At 43.2% G+C, this 19,467-nt stretch overlaps 3 protein-coding genes across 6 annotated transcripts in view; 1 reads left to right on the top strand and 2 right to left on the bottom strand.

The window, feature by feature from the left end:
* Clhc1 (clathrin heavy chain linker domain containing 1) overlaps positions 1-3,564 on the bottom strand; it is a 36,620-nt gene extending 33,056 nt beyond the window's left edge. For 2 of the 3 annotated variants that reach the window (XM_041669457.1, XM_041669459.1), the window contains exon 1: positions 3,133-3,526. The gene's annotated coding sequence lies outside the window, so the exon portion shown is untranslated. Of the gene's footprint in view, positions 1-3,132 lie in introns of all 3 variants that reach the window. The other variant, XM_041669458.1, reaches the window with a different exon arrangement.
* On the top strand, positions 3,145-5,839 carry Rps27a (ribosomal protein S27a). Its single transcript, XM_041669500.1, has 7 exons — positions 3,145-3,199; positions 3,815-3,931; positions 4,028-4,092; positions 4,466-4,520; positions 4,829-4,914; positions 5,209-5,340; positions 5,657-5,839. Exons 1-7 carry the CDS (start codon positions 3,145-3,147, stop codon positions 5,804-5,806), a joined length of 660 nt encoding a protein of 219 aa, XP_041525434.1. The 3' UTR covers positions 5,807-5,839.
* Positions 5,840-6,485: 646 nt separating this feature from the next.
* Mtif2 (mitochondrial translational initiation factor 2) overlaps positions 6,486-19,467 on the bottom strand; it is a 21,183-nt gene continuing 8,201 nt past the window's right edge. For both annotated transcript variants that reach the window (XM_041669135.1, XM_041669136.1), the window contains 11 exons: positions 18,818-18,989; positions 18,214-18,374; positions 16,946-17,122; positions 15,622-15,761; positions 12,783-12,907; positions 11,160-11,364; positions 10,593-10,845; positions 10,001-10,141; positions 9,217-9,381; positions 7,245-7,385; positions 6,486-6,677 (listed from right to left, as the gene is read on the bottom strand). In XM_041669135.1, the coding sequence (XP_041525069.1) occupies positions 6,505-6,677; positions 7,245-7,385; positions 9,217-9,381; positions 10,001-10,141; positions 10,593-10,845; positions 11,160-11,364; positions 12,783-12,907; positions 15,622-15,761; positions 16,946-17,122; positions 18,214-18,374; positions 18,818-18,989 (1,853 nt within the window). In that variant the 3' untranslated portion in view covers positions 6,486-6,504. The remainder of the gene's footprint in view (positions 6,678-7,244; positions 7,386-9,216; positions 9,382-10,000; positions 10,142-10,592; positions 10,846-11,159; positions 11,365-12,782; positions 12,908-15,621; positions 15,762-16,945; positions 17,123-18,213; positions 18,375-18,817; positions 18,990-19,467) is intronic.

The raw sequence follows: 19,467 nt of genomic DNA, 5'->3' as shown, positions 1-19,467 counted from the left end.
ACCTCAGTGTCTGCCTAGCCCTATAGCACCACTCCCTCACTCAGTGGGCACAAATAATTATTAGGTGAGTGAGTTTTGTTTTGTTTTAAATTGTTATTTTAGAGACAGGGTTTCTTGCAAACCTGGCAGGTCTTAAACTCCCTATGTAGCTGAGAATGGTGTTGAAGACCTTCCTGCTCCCACTTCTCAATGCCAGGATTATAGGCATGCACTACATGATTTAATAAATAAATGAAACCCCAACAACAACAAAGCATGAGTTCTGGGGCTGGAGGGCGGGCTCCCCAGCTAGGAGCACTGGGTACTGATTCCCAGCACCCACATGGTGACTCCCAAAGCACACATGCCTTCTTCCCAAACACTCAGGCAGACCTCTTTAAACTCCACACACAGGGCAGCAGAAAAGGCCTTGTTGGGAGAGTTTTCAGCAGGGGAAAGTGTACGAATGAGGCAGGGTGATGGTGAAAAGAATGAAAATCCATGAAATAGATTAAACTATCCATGAATAGAAACTGAAAAATTTTAAATTCCCTCTTGGCTATGGTAGACAGAACATAACCTTTAATCCTAGCATTTGGGAGGCAGAAATAGTTCGATCTCTGTGAGTTCAAGACCAACTTGGTCTACACAGTGAAATTCAAACCAGTTAGGGTTACAAAGTGAGACTCTGTCTCAAAAACAATAAAATGCTTAGTTTTTTTCTAAAGATAGCATTTATTGCATAGTATGAAATTCCATTAATTATTTAGCCATCCCCATTAAACACTATAAATAATGCTGCTTTGAATAAATGTTTCAGCTAACTTTATGTTTTGGCAATATAATTAATAACCAGTTATCTGAAATAACATATCAAACTTTAAATATCACAAAGATAAGAACCAGGACAACAGTCTGCACTTGGGAGGCAGAGGGCTAAGTTGGTTGACATAGTGAGATCCAGGCCAGCCAGGACTCCATAGTGAGACCTTGTCTCAAATAAACAAATTAAAATAAAAAAATAAAGGAGACATCACAATAATTTTAAATTACAAAAGACTAAATTTATCTTTACACTGATGAGTTGGATAACAAAAGTCAATTTACAAGAGGACATAAAGTAGTCCCACCACAGACACAAACAATGTATGGTTAAAATCTTCTTTAATTTAAAGAAGTTATTTAGAGCCTGGCAAGGTAGCACATGCCTTTCATCCCAGCACTTGGGAGGCAGAGTCTGGTGAATCTTTGTGAGTTTGAGGCCAGCCTGCACTACAAAGCAAGTTCCAGGACAGCTAGGGCTGCTAACACAGAGAAACCCTGTCTGGAAAAACAAAGTTACTTAGTGTCTGTGTATATATGGGTGGGTGCATGCTTGTCATGGTACACACAGAGGTCAGAGGACAATTTATGGGAGTCGGTTCCACTCCTTCCCTGTGGAGGAACTGAACTCAGAAAGCACATTAGCTCACTGAGCCGCGTCATTGGCCTAAAGTTCCCTCAAATAGAACCAACTTGTTTACTCATTGGTTAAACCACTAGTTTTTGCAAGGTCTATTTTGTATTTGATGGCTAGGGATTCAGCAGTAAGATAAGGTTCTGATTCCTCAGAGCTCACAGTCTAGTAAGCCAGTCAAGTACAGGTAGGTAACAGCAAACAGCACATAGAGTCAAAGGGAAGGGCCCAACTGTTGGGCACGTGTGGTCACATCCTCAAGCTCTGGTGGTCTATCAATGCCCTTTAAGGGGTCAACAACTTTTTTCCCTGACTATCTTCTTATGTCTTCGTCCTTCATGTTTGAAGGTAAAGCATTTTATTCTTTGTAGTGCTGGATATCAATTCTAGGGCCCACACATGCTAGGTCAATACCCTACAACTCAGATAACCTTTAACCCCGAGGTAAAGTATTTGACTAGGGTAGATGACACTTTTCTCTAGGTCCACATTCCTGTGAGTACATGCAGATGTGGGGCCAGGAGGATCATGTGTGTGGGGTGTCCTTGGATCATTCTATGCCTTAAAAATTTTATAAGAGGCCATGGATTTTTTTTTTTTTTTTTTGGATTTTTCGAGACAGGGTTTCCTTGAAAAATTTTTCTCCGTAGTTTTTGCTTCCTGTCCTGGAACTAGCTCTTGTAGACCAGGCTGGCCTTGAACTCACAGAGATCTGCCTGCCTCTGGCACCCAAGTGCTGGGATTAAAGGCGTGCGCCACCACCGCCTGGCTTGGATTTTTTTTTATTAATTAATTATGTATATAATATTCTGTATGTCTGCAGGCCAGAAGAGGGCACCAGACCTCATTACAGGTGAGTTGTGAGCCACCATGTGGTTACCAGGAATTGAACTCAGGACCTTTGGAAGAGCAGGCAATGCTCTTAACCACTGAGCCATCTCTCCAGCCCATCTACGCCGTATTTTAAAAGTGTTCTATCGTTTAGTTGGTTTAGGGGTAGGGAACACTGTAAAAGGCTGAGGGCGACTTGCTGCAGTTGGTTGTCTCTACAGATCTAAGCCCTGAGAGGATCAATAGAGGTCAGAGTCAGTAGTTTACCCAGAGGCAATACCTGGTTCCGGTAAAGACCACAAACTGAGACCACCCAGGCGCCACCCAGGAAATTCTTACAGTTCCAACCAACCATTGTAGTTAGGACCACCTGCCAGCACACACCCGTCGCTTTTCACCAGGACACCCCTAGACAAATGTCAGCCAATCAGGGGTCCTGAATCTTAGAAATCCCTCACCCCCACTTTGCTACTACAAAAACCCAACTTTAACTGAGCTCAGGGCTTTCCTATCACTCTCAAACGTTGAACACGTGGAGAGACCGAGTTTGCAAACTTGTGTAAGAATAAATGGCTCTTTGCTTTTGCATAGGGGACTTGGTCTCCTGGTTGGTTTGGGCGTGCGGGGGTGGGGGGTGGGGGCAGAGAGACGACGACGACACTCTCCACCATTTGGATCCCCGCACAGAACTACAGATGTCAACTCTCTTTACTGACTGAAGGCTCAACCTTATTTTAAAACACATTTGTCACGTGGCTGTACTGCCGGTTCTCCTAACCCGCAACCTCTCACTGAACCTGGAGCCCAGGATTTAGCTACTTTGGCTGTCTAATGAGCTCTAGGAAGTTTCCCATCAGGCACAGCACCTTTTTCCCAGGATGGACAACCTCCACGCCCGAGCTTGCAGTCGAGGCCTAAACAATCATTCTGCAGGTATCCTTACAGTACGGCTTTTAAAAGGTGCAGAGATGAAAATTCCGATACATTTAACCGTTTCACACTAGGACGGCGCGTGCGGCTCAGAAGCTTCCTCAGACTGGAGAAAAGGTAGCTGAGGGCCAGGAATGGAGGTGCAAAGAAGCGGCCGCACCCGCACTCTGGAAGACTTGGTGTGGGCGCCACTGTCCTGGGGACGGCTGAGGACGCCCTTCTCTCGGGGGCCAGCACAGCGGAACCCCGCGGCTCCTCATTAACCCTGCCTTTCTAGGCATTTCCGGCGCGGCCCCATCCCCAGGTCCTCACCTGAGTCCCTAAACCTGCTTAGAGACTGTAACCAGACAGCCCGCCCGGAAGTGTGGAACTGCATCTTGGGACAAGTAGTTTTAGCAAGAAGAAAGCAGCGAAAAAACTACAATTCCCAGCTAGACTTGTGTTACCTCTCTTTTCTCGTGCTAACAAGCCCCCTGTAAAGGAAAGCCCCTCTTGGTCGCATCGACTGTATAAGAGCGCCTTTTGAAACATTTTAAAGTGGAGCACACCGTTTCGAGGACCCAAATGGGAGAAAGAGCGTAGAGAGATGGAGCGCCCGCTAGTCTGGCACTGCGTTAGACAGCCGCGGTTTGGCGGCAACGCGCAGGCACGGGCGTGGACGCCTAAGGGGCGGGTCCTTCGGCCGGGAAACCGCGTTGGCCCGCGAGGCTCTTCCTTTCCGATCCGCCATCTGTGGTGAGTGTGTGCTCCGTGGTTCGGCTCCGGCCGGTGGCCTTAGGCGTCCGCTCTCACCGGGGTCGTCGGCTCTAATCCGTCTCTTTTCGAATGCAGGTGGCAGCGCCGCCAGGATGCAGATTTTCGTGAAGACCCTTACGGGGAAAACCATCACGCTCGAGGTACGGGCCCGGCGGCGTGAGAGCCGCGGCCTGGCGGAGAGCTCAGTGCCGCCCGAGGCTTGAGCGCGTCTCTGAGTTCGAAGCTTGGCCGTGAGCCGAGGATGGGTTGCTTACAGGCGCCAGAGTTGGGTTTTCGGTGCCGAAAGTTGGCGGCGACTGCCCCGTTCCGAGTCGCAGCGCAGGCTCGAGCGCGTGGCTGGCCCCAGCGGCCGGCGCTCGCCCCGGCCTGGGAACGGGGTTGGTTTGTAGCACTCCCGGGAGGCTGTGCACTGCGTCGCCCGCCTTGAATAGGTGCCGGCTTTGTGTAACGTGGACATTGGCTGAGATCGATGTTCTAGTTTCTTAGCTTTTAACTGTGTTTTAAAACTTGTAGGTTGAACCCTCGGACACTATAGAAAATGTCAAGGCCAAGATCCAGGATAAGGAAGGCAAGTGATGTTTTGTCGCTAGAGAAATCCATGGTTATGTGACCTAGGCATATTTGCTTTTAGGGTAGAAAATGGATTAACTTTGGAAACTTTGCATGATAATTTTGTTTCTACGTGTGAATTTATTTTCTCCAGTGTACTGTCTCACGGTGGCTGTTAGCATGTATTAAATGTTCAAGCACGTTCAAACATGAAAAGAGTTGAGTAGTTAAGTCAGTGGCCACTGTTCGCAGTTGTTTGATAGAGGGGTATCTGTAGCTTGGTATGCGCCTAGTTCGATTAAGCCCGGTATTTATTCTTGCAATTAGGAATTCCTCCTGATCAGCAGAGGCTGATCTTCGCTGGCAAGCAGCTGGAAGATGGCCGTACTTTGTCTGACTACAACATCCAAAAGGTTTGTTTGGGGGGAAACTTGCAGAAATAGGGAAGATGGGATTGGATTCCATGGGAGAAGCACTGCAGCTTGTTACTGTTAAAATGTGATGGTGGTTGATCGTTTTGCTTTGTGGGGAGAAGTCTGCTGTAGTCCAGGAGGGTCGTACTGCACTCCTGAGATGCTCCCACCCCCAAGTGCAGTGTAGGTGGGGTGGTTGCTGCTGGCAGGCACAATCACACCTAGCAGTTGACAGACTGGAGTCAGGATTGTTGATGCTCCAGGGCTTGATGCCTCCTTGATCCTTCACAACAGGAGTCCACCCTTCATTTGGTGTTAAGACTTCGTGGTGGTGCTAAGAAAAGGAAGAAGAAGTCTTACACCACCCCCAAGAAAAACAAGCATAAGAGGAAGAAGGTGAAGCTGGCTGTACTGAAGTACTATAAGGTGAGCTGCTGAAGTGGGAATCAAAGTGTTTTTACTTGTGAATATGTTTGCATGTGAGTGAAGAAGGCAGGGATGTCAGATCCCCTAGAGTTGGGGTTGTAGGCGTGAGCTGTCAGATGTGGGTGCTGGGAACTGAATGCAGGTTCTCAGCGAGGACAGTTTATGCCCTCAACCACTAAACCATCACTCCAACCCCTAAAAGGCACTAGAAATTATTGGTGTTGTAAGGTCCAGCGGTTAATAACTTGAGTCACTTAAATCAGACTTCAGGGTTTGTTTTGTGGAATTGTCTTAGAGTAAGTTTTTGTTTTTTCAGGTGGATGAAAATGGCAAAATTAGCCGTCTTCGTCGGGAGTGTCCTTCTGATGAATGTGGTGCTGGAGTTTTCATGGCCAGTCACTTTGACAGACATTATTGTGGCAAGTGCTGTCTGACTTACTGCTTCAACAAGCCGGAAGACAAGTAGTTGTGTATGAATAAATAAAAAGACAGGAATTGATGTTTAGTGTTGAGTTTTGTTGTATGTTTAAAGACTGTTTCTTGGGCTGTGTGACTAGTCCTTTTGGTTCCTGTCTTAGGTGCCAGCTGCCTGGCTTGCATTGACTTGAGCCAGATTTTTTTAAGGGATTGGGGGATGTCCTTTGCCTTAGAGAATGATTAGTCTTTGACCTTGCTTTAAGATATGAATCTCACCCCACAGATGAATTGATCACTTGAACTAGAGAGATGGCTCAGAGTTAAGAGCACTGGCTGCTCTTCATAGCATCCCGAGTCACAAGTATACTCCCTGTTGATGTATGTTGATGTATGCAGGAGGGGTCAATTTGGGGAGGGGGGGGATGTTCATTGGTTTGTTTGGGGTTTTTGTTTTGTTTTTTTTTTTTGAGACAGGGTCTTGCCAGCCTTGATTCAGGTCTGCCTCTGACTGGGATTAAGGTGTGTGTTGCCTTGCCTGGCTCATTGTGAATTCTTAACTCTGATAAGGCAAAGATATTTGCTATATAAGAAAAAGCTAGGTGTGGTGGTGCATGTTTAAATTTTCACAACTTGGGAGGCTGAGGCAGGAGATTGCTTAACTAGCCTGTGTTAAGTATCAAGAAGTATCAAGACCCCGTCTTTAAATAAAGGACACGAAACAATACGTTTATCATTTTTATTGTACTTTTAAAATCCTGGATCCCAAGAAGTCTTAGCTGGCACTTCATTTTCCTCATAGCAAACAATTTCATCTCCCACTTTGAATTCTACTTTTTCTTCATCTAAAGTAAGACCACAGTCCATTCCGGTTTTGATGACTGAAACGTCATCTTTATGGTGTTTCAATGAGGTTAATGAGCCTTAAAAAAAGAAAAGGCCACTGTTAGTAAGAGATACCTACCTAAAGGGTACATGGTTTGGTGTAACTTGGTTTTCTACTTTAATGTGGGTTCTGGGTATTAAACTCCAGTTATCAGGCTTATGTGGCAAGTGCCTTACCTGGGGATCTATTTGACTGTGCCCTTCCACACAATATAGACCTTAGGTAAGAGTAAATACCAAGGAAGTTCAAAAAGTACTTAAAAGTTGACCTGATATGAAATCTCCCATTTTAAAGGTAGTCTAAAACTGCACTCTTGAGGTTGTATCAAAAAATGCACAAAAGATGGCAGGCAAATCTGAAGACCAGCCAGGGGGTGGTGCCCTGATGTGTAATGTTGGGGACCTTGGGACCAGAGGACAGTACAGGGGCTGAACAGAACACAGGTGATTTTTTTTTAACAGAACCAAGACTAATCTTGGGAGTGTTGTCAGAGCTGAGGAAATGGCACAAGCTAAGGCTAAGCAAGGGAAAAAATGCATACGTTTTGGATGTTACCCAGTCAGGACTTGATTATGATTTAGAAATAGGTTTTAATATTACTTACCCTTCCAAATAACTTGTCCATTTCGGATTAATTTAAACTTCTTCTGTTTTTCTAACTGACCCTTTTGAACTCTGCAGCCAGCCACAGGAACTTTTCTCTTCCCTTCTGTTACAGCAAACGTAGCTAGTATGCAAGCCTCCCCTTCAGGAAGAACACAATGGAGGAAAGTGTCATGTGTAAGTTCCCGGCCAGCCAGCACTACATACTCGTACCCTGTCTTAGCCGCAATTGGTCTGGGAAATAGTATTTCTTTGATACCACTAACTTAATTTTCATAACCAGTAATTAGAATTAACAGGTGGAGAACCCCAGGGCTGCAGAGATTATAGTTAAGTGACCCTGATTTAATGTTCAGTGTCCACCCACACGGCTCATGAGCTTCTGTAACTCTAGTCCCAGGGATCTAGCATCCTGTTCTGGCTTCACAGGCACTGGCCAGACTGTAGAGACTGCACTCATACATACCTGGATGGTGGTGGCGCACACCTACCGCTCAAGACAGGTGGATCTCTGAGTTCTAAAGCAGCCTGGTCTACAAGAGCTAGTTCTAGAATTGTTAGGGCTGTTACACAGAAAAACCCTGTCTCCAACAAACAAAACCCCACCCATACACATAAAAATCCTTGAGTATTTCTCTGCTCCATAAAAATCTACTGTTCCTGGGTGGTGGTAGTGCACATCTCTAATCCCAGCACTTGGGAGGCAGAGGCAGGCACAGGCAAATCTCTTGAGTCTGTGGCCAAGTTTGGTCTACAGAGAGTTCCTGGATGGCCACATATATAGAGAAACCCAGTCTGAAAGAACAACACTGGCTTTCCTTCAGTACATTTTCTTTTTTGGTTTATTCGAGATGGTTTTACTGTGTAGTCCTGTAACTCACTCTGTAGACCAGGCTAGCCTCAAGCTCACAGAGATCCACCTGCCTCTGCTTCCTGAGCCATTGTCTGGCTCAATCTGTTTTCTAATGCAGACTGTTGCTATCTTTAAATCATTTCAGGGTTTTTTTTTTTCCATATACTGAACACTAATTGTAACTCAAGTTCTAACATCAAAGTGACCAGTTTTGAATGTTTCCTGACTGATGGTGTCAGTAATATTTGGTGTGTCCACTTCTGGAAACCCTCAGTTGGCTTTTCCAAATTACTCTTGGTATAAAAACAACATTTTTGTATACAGTTCATATTTAGCCTATAGTAAATCTATATAGACCCAAACTACAAAACCAGACCTTATAAGGGAACAAACGTGGTAAATGAAGTTGCTGATGTTCACATTTTAAAAATGTTAAGGTCAAAAGGATAGATGAAAGAATTATTCCAGATTAAATAGGATTATAAGAGACGTGACAACTGCGTGTAATTTATGAGCCTGATGGGCCTGATCTAGGTGAGAAATCTACTTTAAAAAGTACATTGTGGGGCCAAGGCACATGACTTGATCCCAGGGCTTGGGAGCTGAAGGATCAGAAGTTCAAGGCTATACTTTGGTATACAGCTGGGGACAGCCTAGGTTACATAATACCCTGTCTCAAAACTAGATAAAATTTGATCATAGACTGGATTAGACTATTAGAGTTAATACTTAACAATTTTAAATAAATTTGGCCGTCAATCCGTCCAAGAATATGCTAGAATACTTGAAAATACGTACTATTTAATATGCTTTCAATGTGTATTCATCTGTCAGTCTCAGAGCAAAACCAAAAGCTCCTCTATGACCCTGTATTACCATTATTGTTCATGTGTAGACTTGAGGCAAGTTCTCAGTCCCTTTGGTTTTATATCCTCTGGGCTTGAATGAACTCTGTCACCGTACAAGTCACATACAAGTTACTGAATTCTCACCTCATGGTATCATTTTTTCTACAACATAAGCCTTGTATGGAACAGCAAATCTATTTCCCTAAGCTTTGCTTTTAGGTCCTATTTGCAGCAGCTGAGGTAAACATTGGAAAGCTGCAGCCAGCACTCACCTATCGGGTATTCCTCCAGCCTGTGAGGCAACCTGCTGCTTAGTTCCTCCTGCAGATCTTCAATAAGATGGTAGATGATTCTGTGAAGTTTAATCTTAACTCCTTTCTGTGCAGCTGACTGCTGGATAGCTTTGCTTGCATCCACGTTGAAGCCATAAATAACACCTAGCAAGCAGGGACAAGATGAGCGAGCACACTAGCACAAGCATCAGGACAATCACTTATCTTTGAGGCAGGAAGTCAAATCTAAACTGTTTTACTTCTTTGTAATTACATAGCTATTGTGTGACTATTCTCATGAAAACTAGTAAAATTTTAATTTTTATTATTGGATTTTATAAATTGCACCATGTTTAAAAGGAAGTTTTATGACTTAAAACAATTTTTTAATTTATTTATTGTGACTATTTTGATTGTGTGTATAATGTGTAAGCATGCATGATGGTTAGAGGGGAGTCGGCTTTCCTGGAACTGGCATTACAGGGTCACAAGATGAAGTAAAGTACTGGATAGATGGCTAACAGACAATGAACACTCAGAGGGTAGTGAGAGATACCTGGAGTGTGTGTGCTGCTGGGGACCAGGGTAATAAAAAAAAACAAATCAAGGATCAGTACTTGGTCTTGCACTAGTTCCCAAGGTTGCATTGGCCATGACAGATGTGATTACTGATGCACTAGGAGGAGAATGCTAGCCAATGATCAGCCAATCACAAGACACAAGTGAGAAGGTACAGAAGATGATGGGTTCACACAGATTAATATATAGCCCATAGAATCTTTACCATCAAATGTCTCAGCAAAGTTGACATCATTTTCACTAATGTCACCCAATCCAAAATGTACCAATTCTAGTTCACATTCATGCGAAGCATCATATGTATCAAGAAGGTTCAAGATGGTCTCCACAGACCCATCAACATCACCTACAGATACAGCAAGAGTTTAAAATGTGTTAGTTGTAAGAGGCAGGTATGTAAAATGAAAATCTATTTTAAAGCCAAGACAGGAATGGTGTTAATAACTAAAACCACTTTTATTTAAGTTTAGCATTCTAAGAACTTACAATATACAAATACAAAGAAATTTAAAGAAACATTTTATAATGAAATCAATACAAGATATGCTTGTTCAGAAAAAAAAAATTTGAACATCAAACCACTGAAAAAAAATCAAAGTAGAAACCTACTTTGATTTAAGGGTTTGTTGGGGGCAGTGCACATCTGTAACCTAGGCATTCAGAAAACCCAGGTTAGCTTGGGCTATAAAACAAGACTGCCACCCCCGCCCCAATAGATAAAGGAGAGGGGTTCTAAATTATGAGAACAAAAATAATTTAAATGGTGAGTAGAAAAGTAAAAACCTTCAAAAACTTACCCTTAATAATTAAAGGAAGTACATTTGAGTCCCTTTCTGCCTTTTCCTTGGGTTTTAAGGGTCTCTGTTCTTTTCTTTCAAGGTACTTCATATACGACCTCTTCTTCCAGTGCAGACTGCCATACTTTGCACGGGCTTTCCGGTGCTCTTCTTGGTGTTCCTTTCGCATTTCTTCCATTATTTTCAGGTCATCTTTGCCTTTTTCCTCTTTCTGCTCAGTCTTCCTCCATTCAACAACTTCTCGGGCCCTTGGCTTTACAGGGAAAACTGTTATGATTTTACTGAAACAGACACCAGTGTCTGCTGGGTTAAAAGCTGTGTTTTCCCTATTAGGAGCTCAACTCATAAGTTTCAAAAAATAAAACTTTAGGAAATTTGTATTAAAACAGTTTTAAAACTATCTAAAAAACACAATACTACAGTTAAATTCTAAAATGGTACCCTGGCGTCTTCACAGCCCCTTACAAACTATAATTAACATTAGCACTCTTATTTAATATTAAACATTATAGACTGGTACATAAAGCCGTCATTAGTAGCTAACATTCAAGAATTAGGATTGCATACCTCAGATTCTACTTCAAGGATTTCATCTCCTGCAGAAGGGAGGTCTCTCCAGCCTATGATTCCCACTGGCATGCTGGGATAGGCCTCATTAAGTGTTTGACCGTTCTCATCAAACATTAGTCGAACTTTCGCCCAACTCTTCCCAGCAACTAGAATTGAGCCCTTTCTCAGAGTTCCTCTTTGAATTATAGCTGTTGTAACAGGACTAAAATGAATATAAAAAGTAAATATTCTTAATGCTATAATCAGGATGTAATTGTACTTTTTAAAACATTTTTCTTTATGTGCACTGGTGTTTTGCCATGGGTGTTGGATCCCCTGAAACTGAGATTACAGACAGTTGTAAGCTGCCATGTTGGTGCTGGGAATTGAACTCGGGTCCCGTGGAAGAGCAGTCAGTGCTCTCAACCACTGAGTCATCTCTCCAGCCATCATTGTACTTTCTTAAGTAGAGCAAAAAGTAGTTTTATGGAGCATGTGCACATATGCGTGTGCACACACACATGTATGAATATGAACATATAGGATTAATTCCCTTCTCAATTCCTCAATAAGCTTTGGATACTATAAAGACTTTTACTTGGCCAAGGATTTATCAAGGTATACTTGCCTAAACGTGCAAAATCCCAGACTTTTGTTTTTCAGTGTGGTTGTGTTGGGTTTATTTATGAGTCTCAATGTTTCACTTGCATGCATGTATGTGTGCACCTCATGTTTGTCTGGTGCTCTTGGAAGCAGGCATCAGATCCCTGGAATTACTGCTATGAGGCACCATAAAGGGGCAGGGAACTGAATCTGGTCCTTTGCAAAACCAGCAAGTGCTCTTAACCGCAGAGCCAATTCTCTAGGCCCTCATCTCTTAATCTAGTCTGGCCCTGACTCTTCCAGCCTCAGTCTTCAAAATGCTGGGATTAGAGACATATGCAACCATACTGGGCCAGGCCTCAGGCTTGTCCTCCTCATGACAAAAGCCAAAAACAAAGCAAAGTATTCTTTACAACAGCCCAGGAGTAAAGAAAAAGGAGTAGAAGCAGCCCCACATCTTCAGCAGACGGATGGACAGCTTGTTAAAGGACACAGGAGGGAACCTAAACCCTGCTAACTGAATCGAGGCAGCGTGAATGGGCAAGCGCTGTGTGACTGCCATCCAGGCAGGGGAAGAGCCATGCGCAGATTGTTCTGACTCAATCCTACCCCCCTTTCTACCCCATCCCACACATGGCTATGAGACTGCTCATAGCTGCTAACAGTGTACGAAACAATGAGAAAATCTCCTGTGCTTCCAGGCAGAACATTCAAGAAGAACATGACATTACAAAGACCTTCCTACACATTAGACTTTTGGGTCAAGTCAAAGAACTAGAAATTAAAATGTAACACCTGGCACTGCACTCTCATTCACTGCTAGTCTACTGCAAACACAAGTATCTGAGCGGTGGGGGCGTGCAAACCAAGTTAACTACTCTAGTCATCCAAGCGTGATGACAACTTCACTTTTGTGTTCTCGGTACTAGTGCAATAGAACACACTGAAAATACATTCTTTGAAACCAAAGCTATGCACTATATATATTGTCACACAACCCCTCAAACAAAATTATTAGTGTCGTTTAGTAATCGCTACCCTCTTCCTTTGTCGGTGAAAGACTCTATCACCGTCCCTTCCACTGCACCCGTGAAATCTGCTTTCAGTTCCAGCATCTCCGCGAGAGCAATCGTTGCTTCTGCCAAAGCCATCAGATTGTCTCCCTGTAACAGAGTTAGTACACGTCAGCAAATACTACTAGTAAATGTCAGCATAAGAAGGATGAAGAATCCTGACAGCTACAGTTTTCTTTTTAAGAATTAAAATCATGAAATAACCAATTTTATCAAAACAAAAGGAGATAGAGAGCTATCAGCAAGAAAACCTGACTCAGCCGGGCGGTGGTGGCGCACGCCTTTAATCCCAGCACTCGGGAGGCAGAGGCAGGCGGATCTCTGTGAGTTCGAGGCCAGCCTGGTCTACAAGAGCTAGTTCCAGGACAGGCTCCAAAACCACAGAGAAACCCTGTCTCGGAAAAGCAAAAAAAAAAAAAACAAAAAAAAAAAAACCAAAAAAAAAAAAAAAAACCTGACTCAAGGACTAATATTTAACTAATATTTGGTTTTTCAAGACAGGGTTTTTCTGTGTAGCCCTGGCTGTTCTGAAACTCCTGCTACAGACCAGGTTGGCCTTGAACTCAGAGACCCTTCCTCTGCCTCCTGAGTACTGGGATTAAAGGTGTACGCCACTACTACCAGGTAAGGCATCTCATCGTCAAACCCATGTCCTCTGCTAGACACAGTTTTACTATTGAAAGAAGCATAATTCCTAAGCATCTTAGAGGGACCAAATTTTGGGAAAATAGGTGAAGTAAAAACTAATTAGAAAAAAATAACGGCATCCAGAACTGTCCCTTCAATGAATGAGGACGGTCATTATGAGGAAACTGTGAAATATGAAAAGAATAAAAGAATGGGCAAAGGAAATCATTACTCAGTAGCAGCCTGAAGAGAACGGGTAGTTGTTGACCTAGAGGAGAGTTACAAGTTCTAGATCATAACTAGAGAATAAATATAGTTAGTTTTGGTTTCCATCCAGAGAGAAAATAATTGGTAATTTAAAATAAAACGAAGCTCAATATAAATGTTATTAGTAAAAACCAGAAGCATCCCATGGGCAACAACAAGACCAGCCTGTACAGTACTTTGCTTCTTGCTGTGGGAACACATGTAATGAGCGATTCAAGTTGGGCTGATTCTGCCTGTGTGAGCGTGAGAAAGCTGTGACGGCAGGAGCACAATGAACAGACGATGGCTGTGGTGCTCGGCTTGCATCCTCACAAGCGTTAACTGCATCTAGACACATCACCGGCTACTAGCAACTGATGGCTGCGGGGGAGGGCACCGGTTTCCCTCAGGGATGTGGCAGTGGATGGGCTGCCCTTGCGCCGGTGGAAGGTCCTACACCATCACATGCTGGCAGTACTAAGTGGACTCATGTATTTAAAAAAGGTCTTGGCCGGGCGATGGTGGCGCACGCCTTTAATCCCAGCACTCAGGAGGCAGAGGCAGGCGGATCTCTGTGAGTTCGAGGCCAGCCTGGTCTACAAGAGCTAGTTCCAGGACAGGAACCAAAAGCTACGGAGAAACCCTGTCTCGAAAAATCAAAAAAAAAAAAAAAAAAAAAAAAAAAAAAAAAAGGTCTTGATGGGCATTGGTGATGGACACCTTTAATCCCAGCACTTGGGAGGCAGAGACAGGCAGAGCTCTGTGAGTTCAAGGCCAGCCTGGTCTATAAGAGCTAGTGCCAGGACAGGCTTCAAAGCTGGAAAAAAAAAAAAAAAAACCCGTCTTGAAGGTGGCAGGGAAAAGTGGTGGGGGGAATAGGAGGAGGCAGAGAAAATACATTTTATATATATAAGCCAGGTGGTACATGGCTTATATAGGCAGAGGCAGAGGCAGGCAGATATCTGAGTTTGAGGCCAGCCTGGTTTACTATAGAATGAGTTATAGGATGGCCAGGGTTACATAAAGAAACCCTGTCTCAAAAAACAACAAAAACCCAAAATGAAGGAAATTCTCAAACAATAAAGTTTCTTGAGAAGGGATCTCACTGTGTAGCCAGCCCTGTTATATAGACCAAGCTGACCTCAAACTCAAAGATGCACCCATCTCTAACTCCCAAGTACTGGGGTTAAAAGCATGCACTCCCACATCCTGGCAAAAACAATAATTTAAATATTTTTAGTTTTCTTGAGACAGGGTCTCAGTATGTAGACCTAATTGGCCGGAAACTCACTATGCAGACTAGCGTGGCTTCACACTCACAGATCCACCAGCCTCTGCTGGGGATAAAAGTGTGTGCCACTATGCCCAGTTCAACAATAAATTTATTAAAAAGAAAGAAAAGAAAAACGACAATCCCCCATAGATAATCCCAGAGTCTTATCTCTTCGGCAATTCTAGATACTGTCAAATTTACAAATTTAAAAAAATTAGCTAATAATATTAGTAATTTTTATGTATTTAAATCCCTCTTAAGTACCCAAAGACCTATTCTATTGCTTTCTATTCAGACAAGGCATGAAACATAAGTACTTTTTATCAACTAGTCACCAGTTCTGCTTAAAACACAGGCTTAGGACAGGTATGGTGACGCACACCAACAATCCCAGCACTTGGGAGGCAGAGGCAGGGGAACTGCTATGAGTTCCAGGCCAGCCTACTTAGTGAGTTCTAGGTCAGTCAGAAGAGAGACCCTATCTCAAAAGAAAAAGGAGTATTCTTTGGGTAAGCACTGCTGTTAGGACACCCAGCGCCACAGCTGCACACCGTCCTGAGACGGCTGCACCCACCCGAAGTGGGGACACATGCCCTCTGCTGTAGTAAGAACACTGAGCGCTCACAGCTGCGCACCGTCCTGAGACGGCCGCACTCACCGTAAGTGCGGACACATGCACGGCTTGAACATCGCCACCGTAATCTTCACACACCACATCGTAAGCCAGGAGCTCTTTCTTCACTTTTTCGGGATCAGCAGCTGCTTTGTCGCATTTATTTATCGCAAGGATAATAGGAACTGGAAGAGCAAGAGTTAGGGAAAGTGCAGATGAAAACTCCTTTAATTCTCGGCATTCATTGGGAGAAATGCCGACCTGCTCTGGCTTTCTCTTCACTCGACGGATGCAGATATTTAAAAGACCTATTTTAGACTCACATTATCCTACTCTGTCGTCTGGACAGAAAGAAAAAGAAAGACTAGAGAGAAGAGTCAGGGGTTCAGAACACTGGCTCAGGTCACAGTGGTGACACACTCCCTTAATCCTAGCACTCAGGAGGCAGAGGCAGGTGGATCTCTGTGAGTTCGAGGCCAGTCTTGTCTATAGAGTGAGTTCCAGCCAGGGCTACAGAGAGAAACCCTGTGGGGGTGGGGGAGGACAGGGTCTTACTATGTAGCCCTGGTTGGCCTGAACTTGCTATGCAAACTAAGCTGCCTCTGCCTCTGAGTGCTAGGATTAAAAGCATGCACCATGGCTCCCAGCCTCTATTTGACCCTTTGGGGGTCACACAGCCCTTTCACAGGCGTCACCGAAGACTTTTGGAAAACACAGATATTTACATTCTGATTCACAACAGTAGCAGAATTACAGTTATGAAGTAGCAATGAAAATAATTGTATGGTTGGGGGCCAGCACAACATGAGGGACTGTATTGGAGTCGCAGCATTAGGAAGGTTGGGGACCACTGCTCCATGTCTATTTTGAGATACATTAGTCCAGGCTGGCTAGAAACACACTATGGAGCTGAGGATCCTCCAGTTTCTGAGCCTCCAATACCTCATGCTGAAGATTCCACACGGCAGAACCAAGTGTACGGATCTGAAACCTCACTCCTACCGGCATAGCCATCGATCATACACAGCTGTTAGCCCTTTCAACTACACTGCTAACTGCTTGGTAAGACACGGTCACTGGTACCAATGTGTCATGAACAACATGGGAATAACCAATACTTTTTATTTAATTTTATTTTTTGTTTTTTGAGACAGGGTTTCTCTGTAGCTTTGGAGCCTATCCTGGAACTAGCTCTTATAGACCAGGCTGGCCTTGAACTCACAGATATCCACCTGCCTCTGCCACCTGAGTGCTGGGATTAAAGGCGTGCGCCACTGCTGCCCACCTATAATCTTTGTAGTATGCCTCTAAAAAGAAAAAACAAATGGCAATGTCCTACATTTTGAGTTCAGCAGGGCACCTCCCATACCTTGTGCTTCTTTGGCATGCTGAATAGACTCTACAGTTTGCTTCATCACTCCGTCATCTGCAGCTACGACCAACACCACAATGTCAGTCACCTGAGCGCCTCTGGCTCTCATTGCTGAAAAGGCAGCATGTCCGGGAGTGTCAAGAAAGGTTATCTTTTCTCCAGAAGGCAGAGAGACTATGGAAACAGAAATGCGAGGACACCAGTCACTCAATTTACTTTTCAACATGAAGGAATACATGTGTGTGTGTACATATATATATATCACAATACCATACACACACATACATACATACACATGTATATATGGAGCTAGGGTCCTTGTATGTTGCCTTGGCCAGCCTGGAACTTGCTATGTAGATCAGGCTGGTCTTGAACTCATAGAAATCTGCCTAGCAAGTACTGGTATTGAAGATAGTGTGCTAACATACCTAGTTCACTAGTTTGTTAAATTTGATTCCGTCCACTAATTTTAACCAGAAGAACACAGATGGAAATTTCATAATGAAAACAAAATACAGTGAAGCCAAGAGATCTTCCTTTTCATGTTATAATTCCAAGCCAAAAGTCTTTGTATTTCGAGGATATAGCTGCTTTGATAAATGTATTGATTGATTACCATTCTGGAGAGAGAACCCACCAGTAACTAGTTGTATAATGATCACTTTTTTTTATTTACATATTTCTTTTTATTCTTTAGATTTTCATAGATGAATAATGCATAGTGATCACTTCTACATCAGCAAACTGCAGCTATACAATTATCTTGAGCCACAAAAAAGCAATTTAGTAGACAGTTGACAGCTTCCAGTTTGAGTGCAATAGTAACAGGTGCAAACCCTAGCTATGTGCTCTGGACATGTTACTGAGCCCCTGAGGGGCTTACAGGTCATAAAGGGAATACTAATACCTGCCTCATGATGTGTGGTGAAAAAGACAAAGCACAGAAGATGCTTAGCAGAGCAAGTGCAATGGTCAGCGCTCAGTAAACGTAGCTACCATCTAAGTGTCATTAAGAACACCATCCGCTACATCTTATATTATATACACACAACCAAAGAGGCGAGGTTCATTAAACCCAAAAGAGCAAAATAGCTTTGCTTGCACAGCAAGTCCGAGATAACTGTTCACTGCCCGCTCGGTACTTGCTCATCCCAGTGGCTTGATGCAGCCTCTTTGAATCTGTATACTTCACAGCACGGCATTTGACTAAAGAAAACAAGTAAGTGGGGTTCCCAAGCACATTGCAATGTTATTTGTGTCCATACCAAGAAAGGCACCAATATGCTGAGTGATGCCTCCAACTTCCATTGCTGCCACTTGAGTTTTTCGAAGTTTGTCAAGTAACGTCGTTTTCCCATGATCAACATGACCCATTATAGTAACAACTGGGGACCTTGGTGTTAATAAAGCTGGGTCTGCCTGGGGCCTACAATTAACAGCAAAGGAGTTTCATTCCTTAAATGTCAGAAATAATTGTGAGTTGGTTCATAGCTATCACTACAAGCTACCATTAACAACAGAATACAACATCCAGGTTTGATTAGCCATGACGATTTATCCCGTTCACACAGAACAACTTATGTCAGAACAGCCAATGACTCACGTTTGTTATAGGGTTGGCTTCTTCCGATTAGTGGGTGGAGCTAAATCAAGATTTAAAATTCAGACTAATACATGTACTCAGCAAGCTATGAAAAATCACACTCAATTTCATAAAAAGCTGAATATAGTTTCTGATGCTTTGAATAAATATTAACTCTATAGTCACAGACCATTTTAACCACAAAAGAAACTTCAAAGTAAATTTTCGCTAAGACGCCGAGTAGAAGCACACGGTGAAGTATTAGTTAACATGCAGGTAAGTTTTACCTTCTTACAGCATCTTTGTTTTCTCTTACTTTCTCCTGTTTTAATTTGCTCCATTTCAGCTTCATACCTGCCTTCTTTATAACTTCTTTGATCCAGACTTCATCTAAATGTGAGTTTGCTTCTAATGAATCTATGTCAATGGCAGTGTTCAATAAAGCTTCATATATATAATCTGGTTGGGATAAAACACAATCTCTTATAATCATGAATTAAAAGGTTTAAAAAGTGAGTTCTGGGGACTGGAGAGAGACAGCTCAGCAGGTAAGAGAACTGGCTACTCTTACAGAAGACCTGAGTTATTTACCTGTAACTTCAGTTCCAGGGGTCCCATGCCCTCTTTTGGCCTCTGTAGGCACCAGGCACATACATGTGCTATAAAGACACACGTGCAGGCAAAACACCCGTGTACATTCAAAAATAAAGTAAAATAATAAAAAAAAATCATTCAAAAACACAGTGCTTCAGTCTGTGATGTTTCTCTGTGTATAAAAATAAAGGTATCTGTGAGGATGATAAGAAGTTTTGTGTCTCCAGACTCCCAACATAGTGTAGGAGACACAAAACCACTTATTTTCATCACACATAGCGTTATTTATTTATTTATTTATTTATTTATTTATTTATTTGGGACAGGGTTTCCCTGTAGCTTT

This window comes from Microtus oregoni, unplaced genomic scaffold (genome assembly GCF_018167655.1).
Source record: "Microtus oregoni isolate MIOR12 unplaced genomic scaffold, Mior012 000019F_ref0000042, whole genome shotgun sequence".
In the NCBI taxonomy this organism is placed as follows: domain Eukaryota; kingdom Metazoa; phylum Chordata; class Mammalia; order Rodentia; family Cricetidae; genus Microtus; species Microtus oregoni.
Note: the sequence above shows the minus strand (reverse complement) of the source record. Positions and strands in the feature narration are given on the sequence as shown.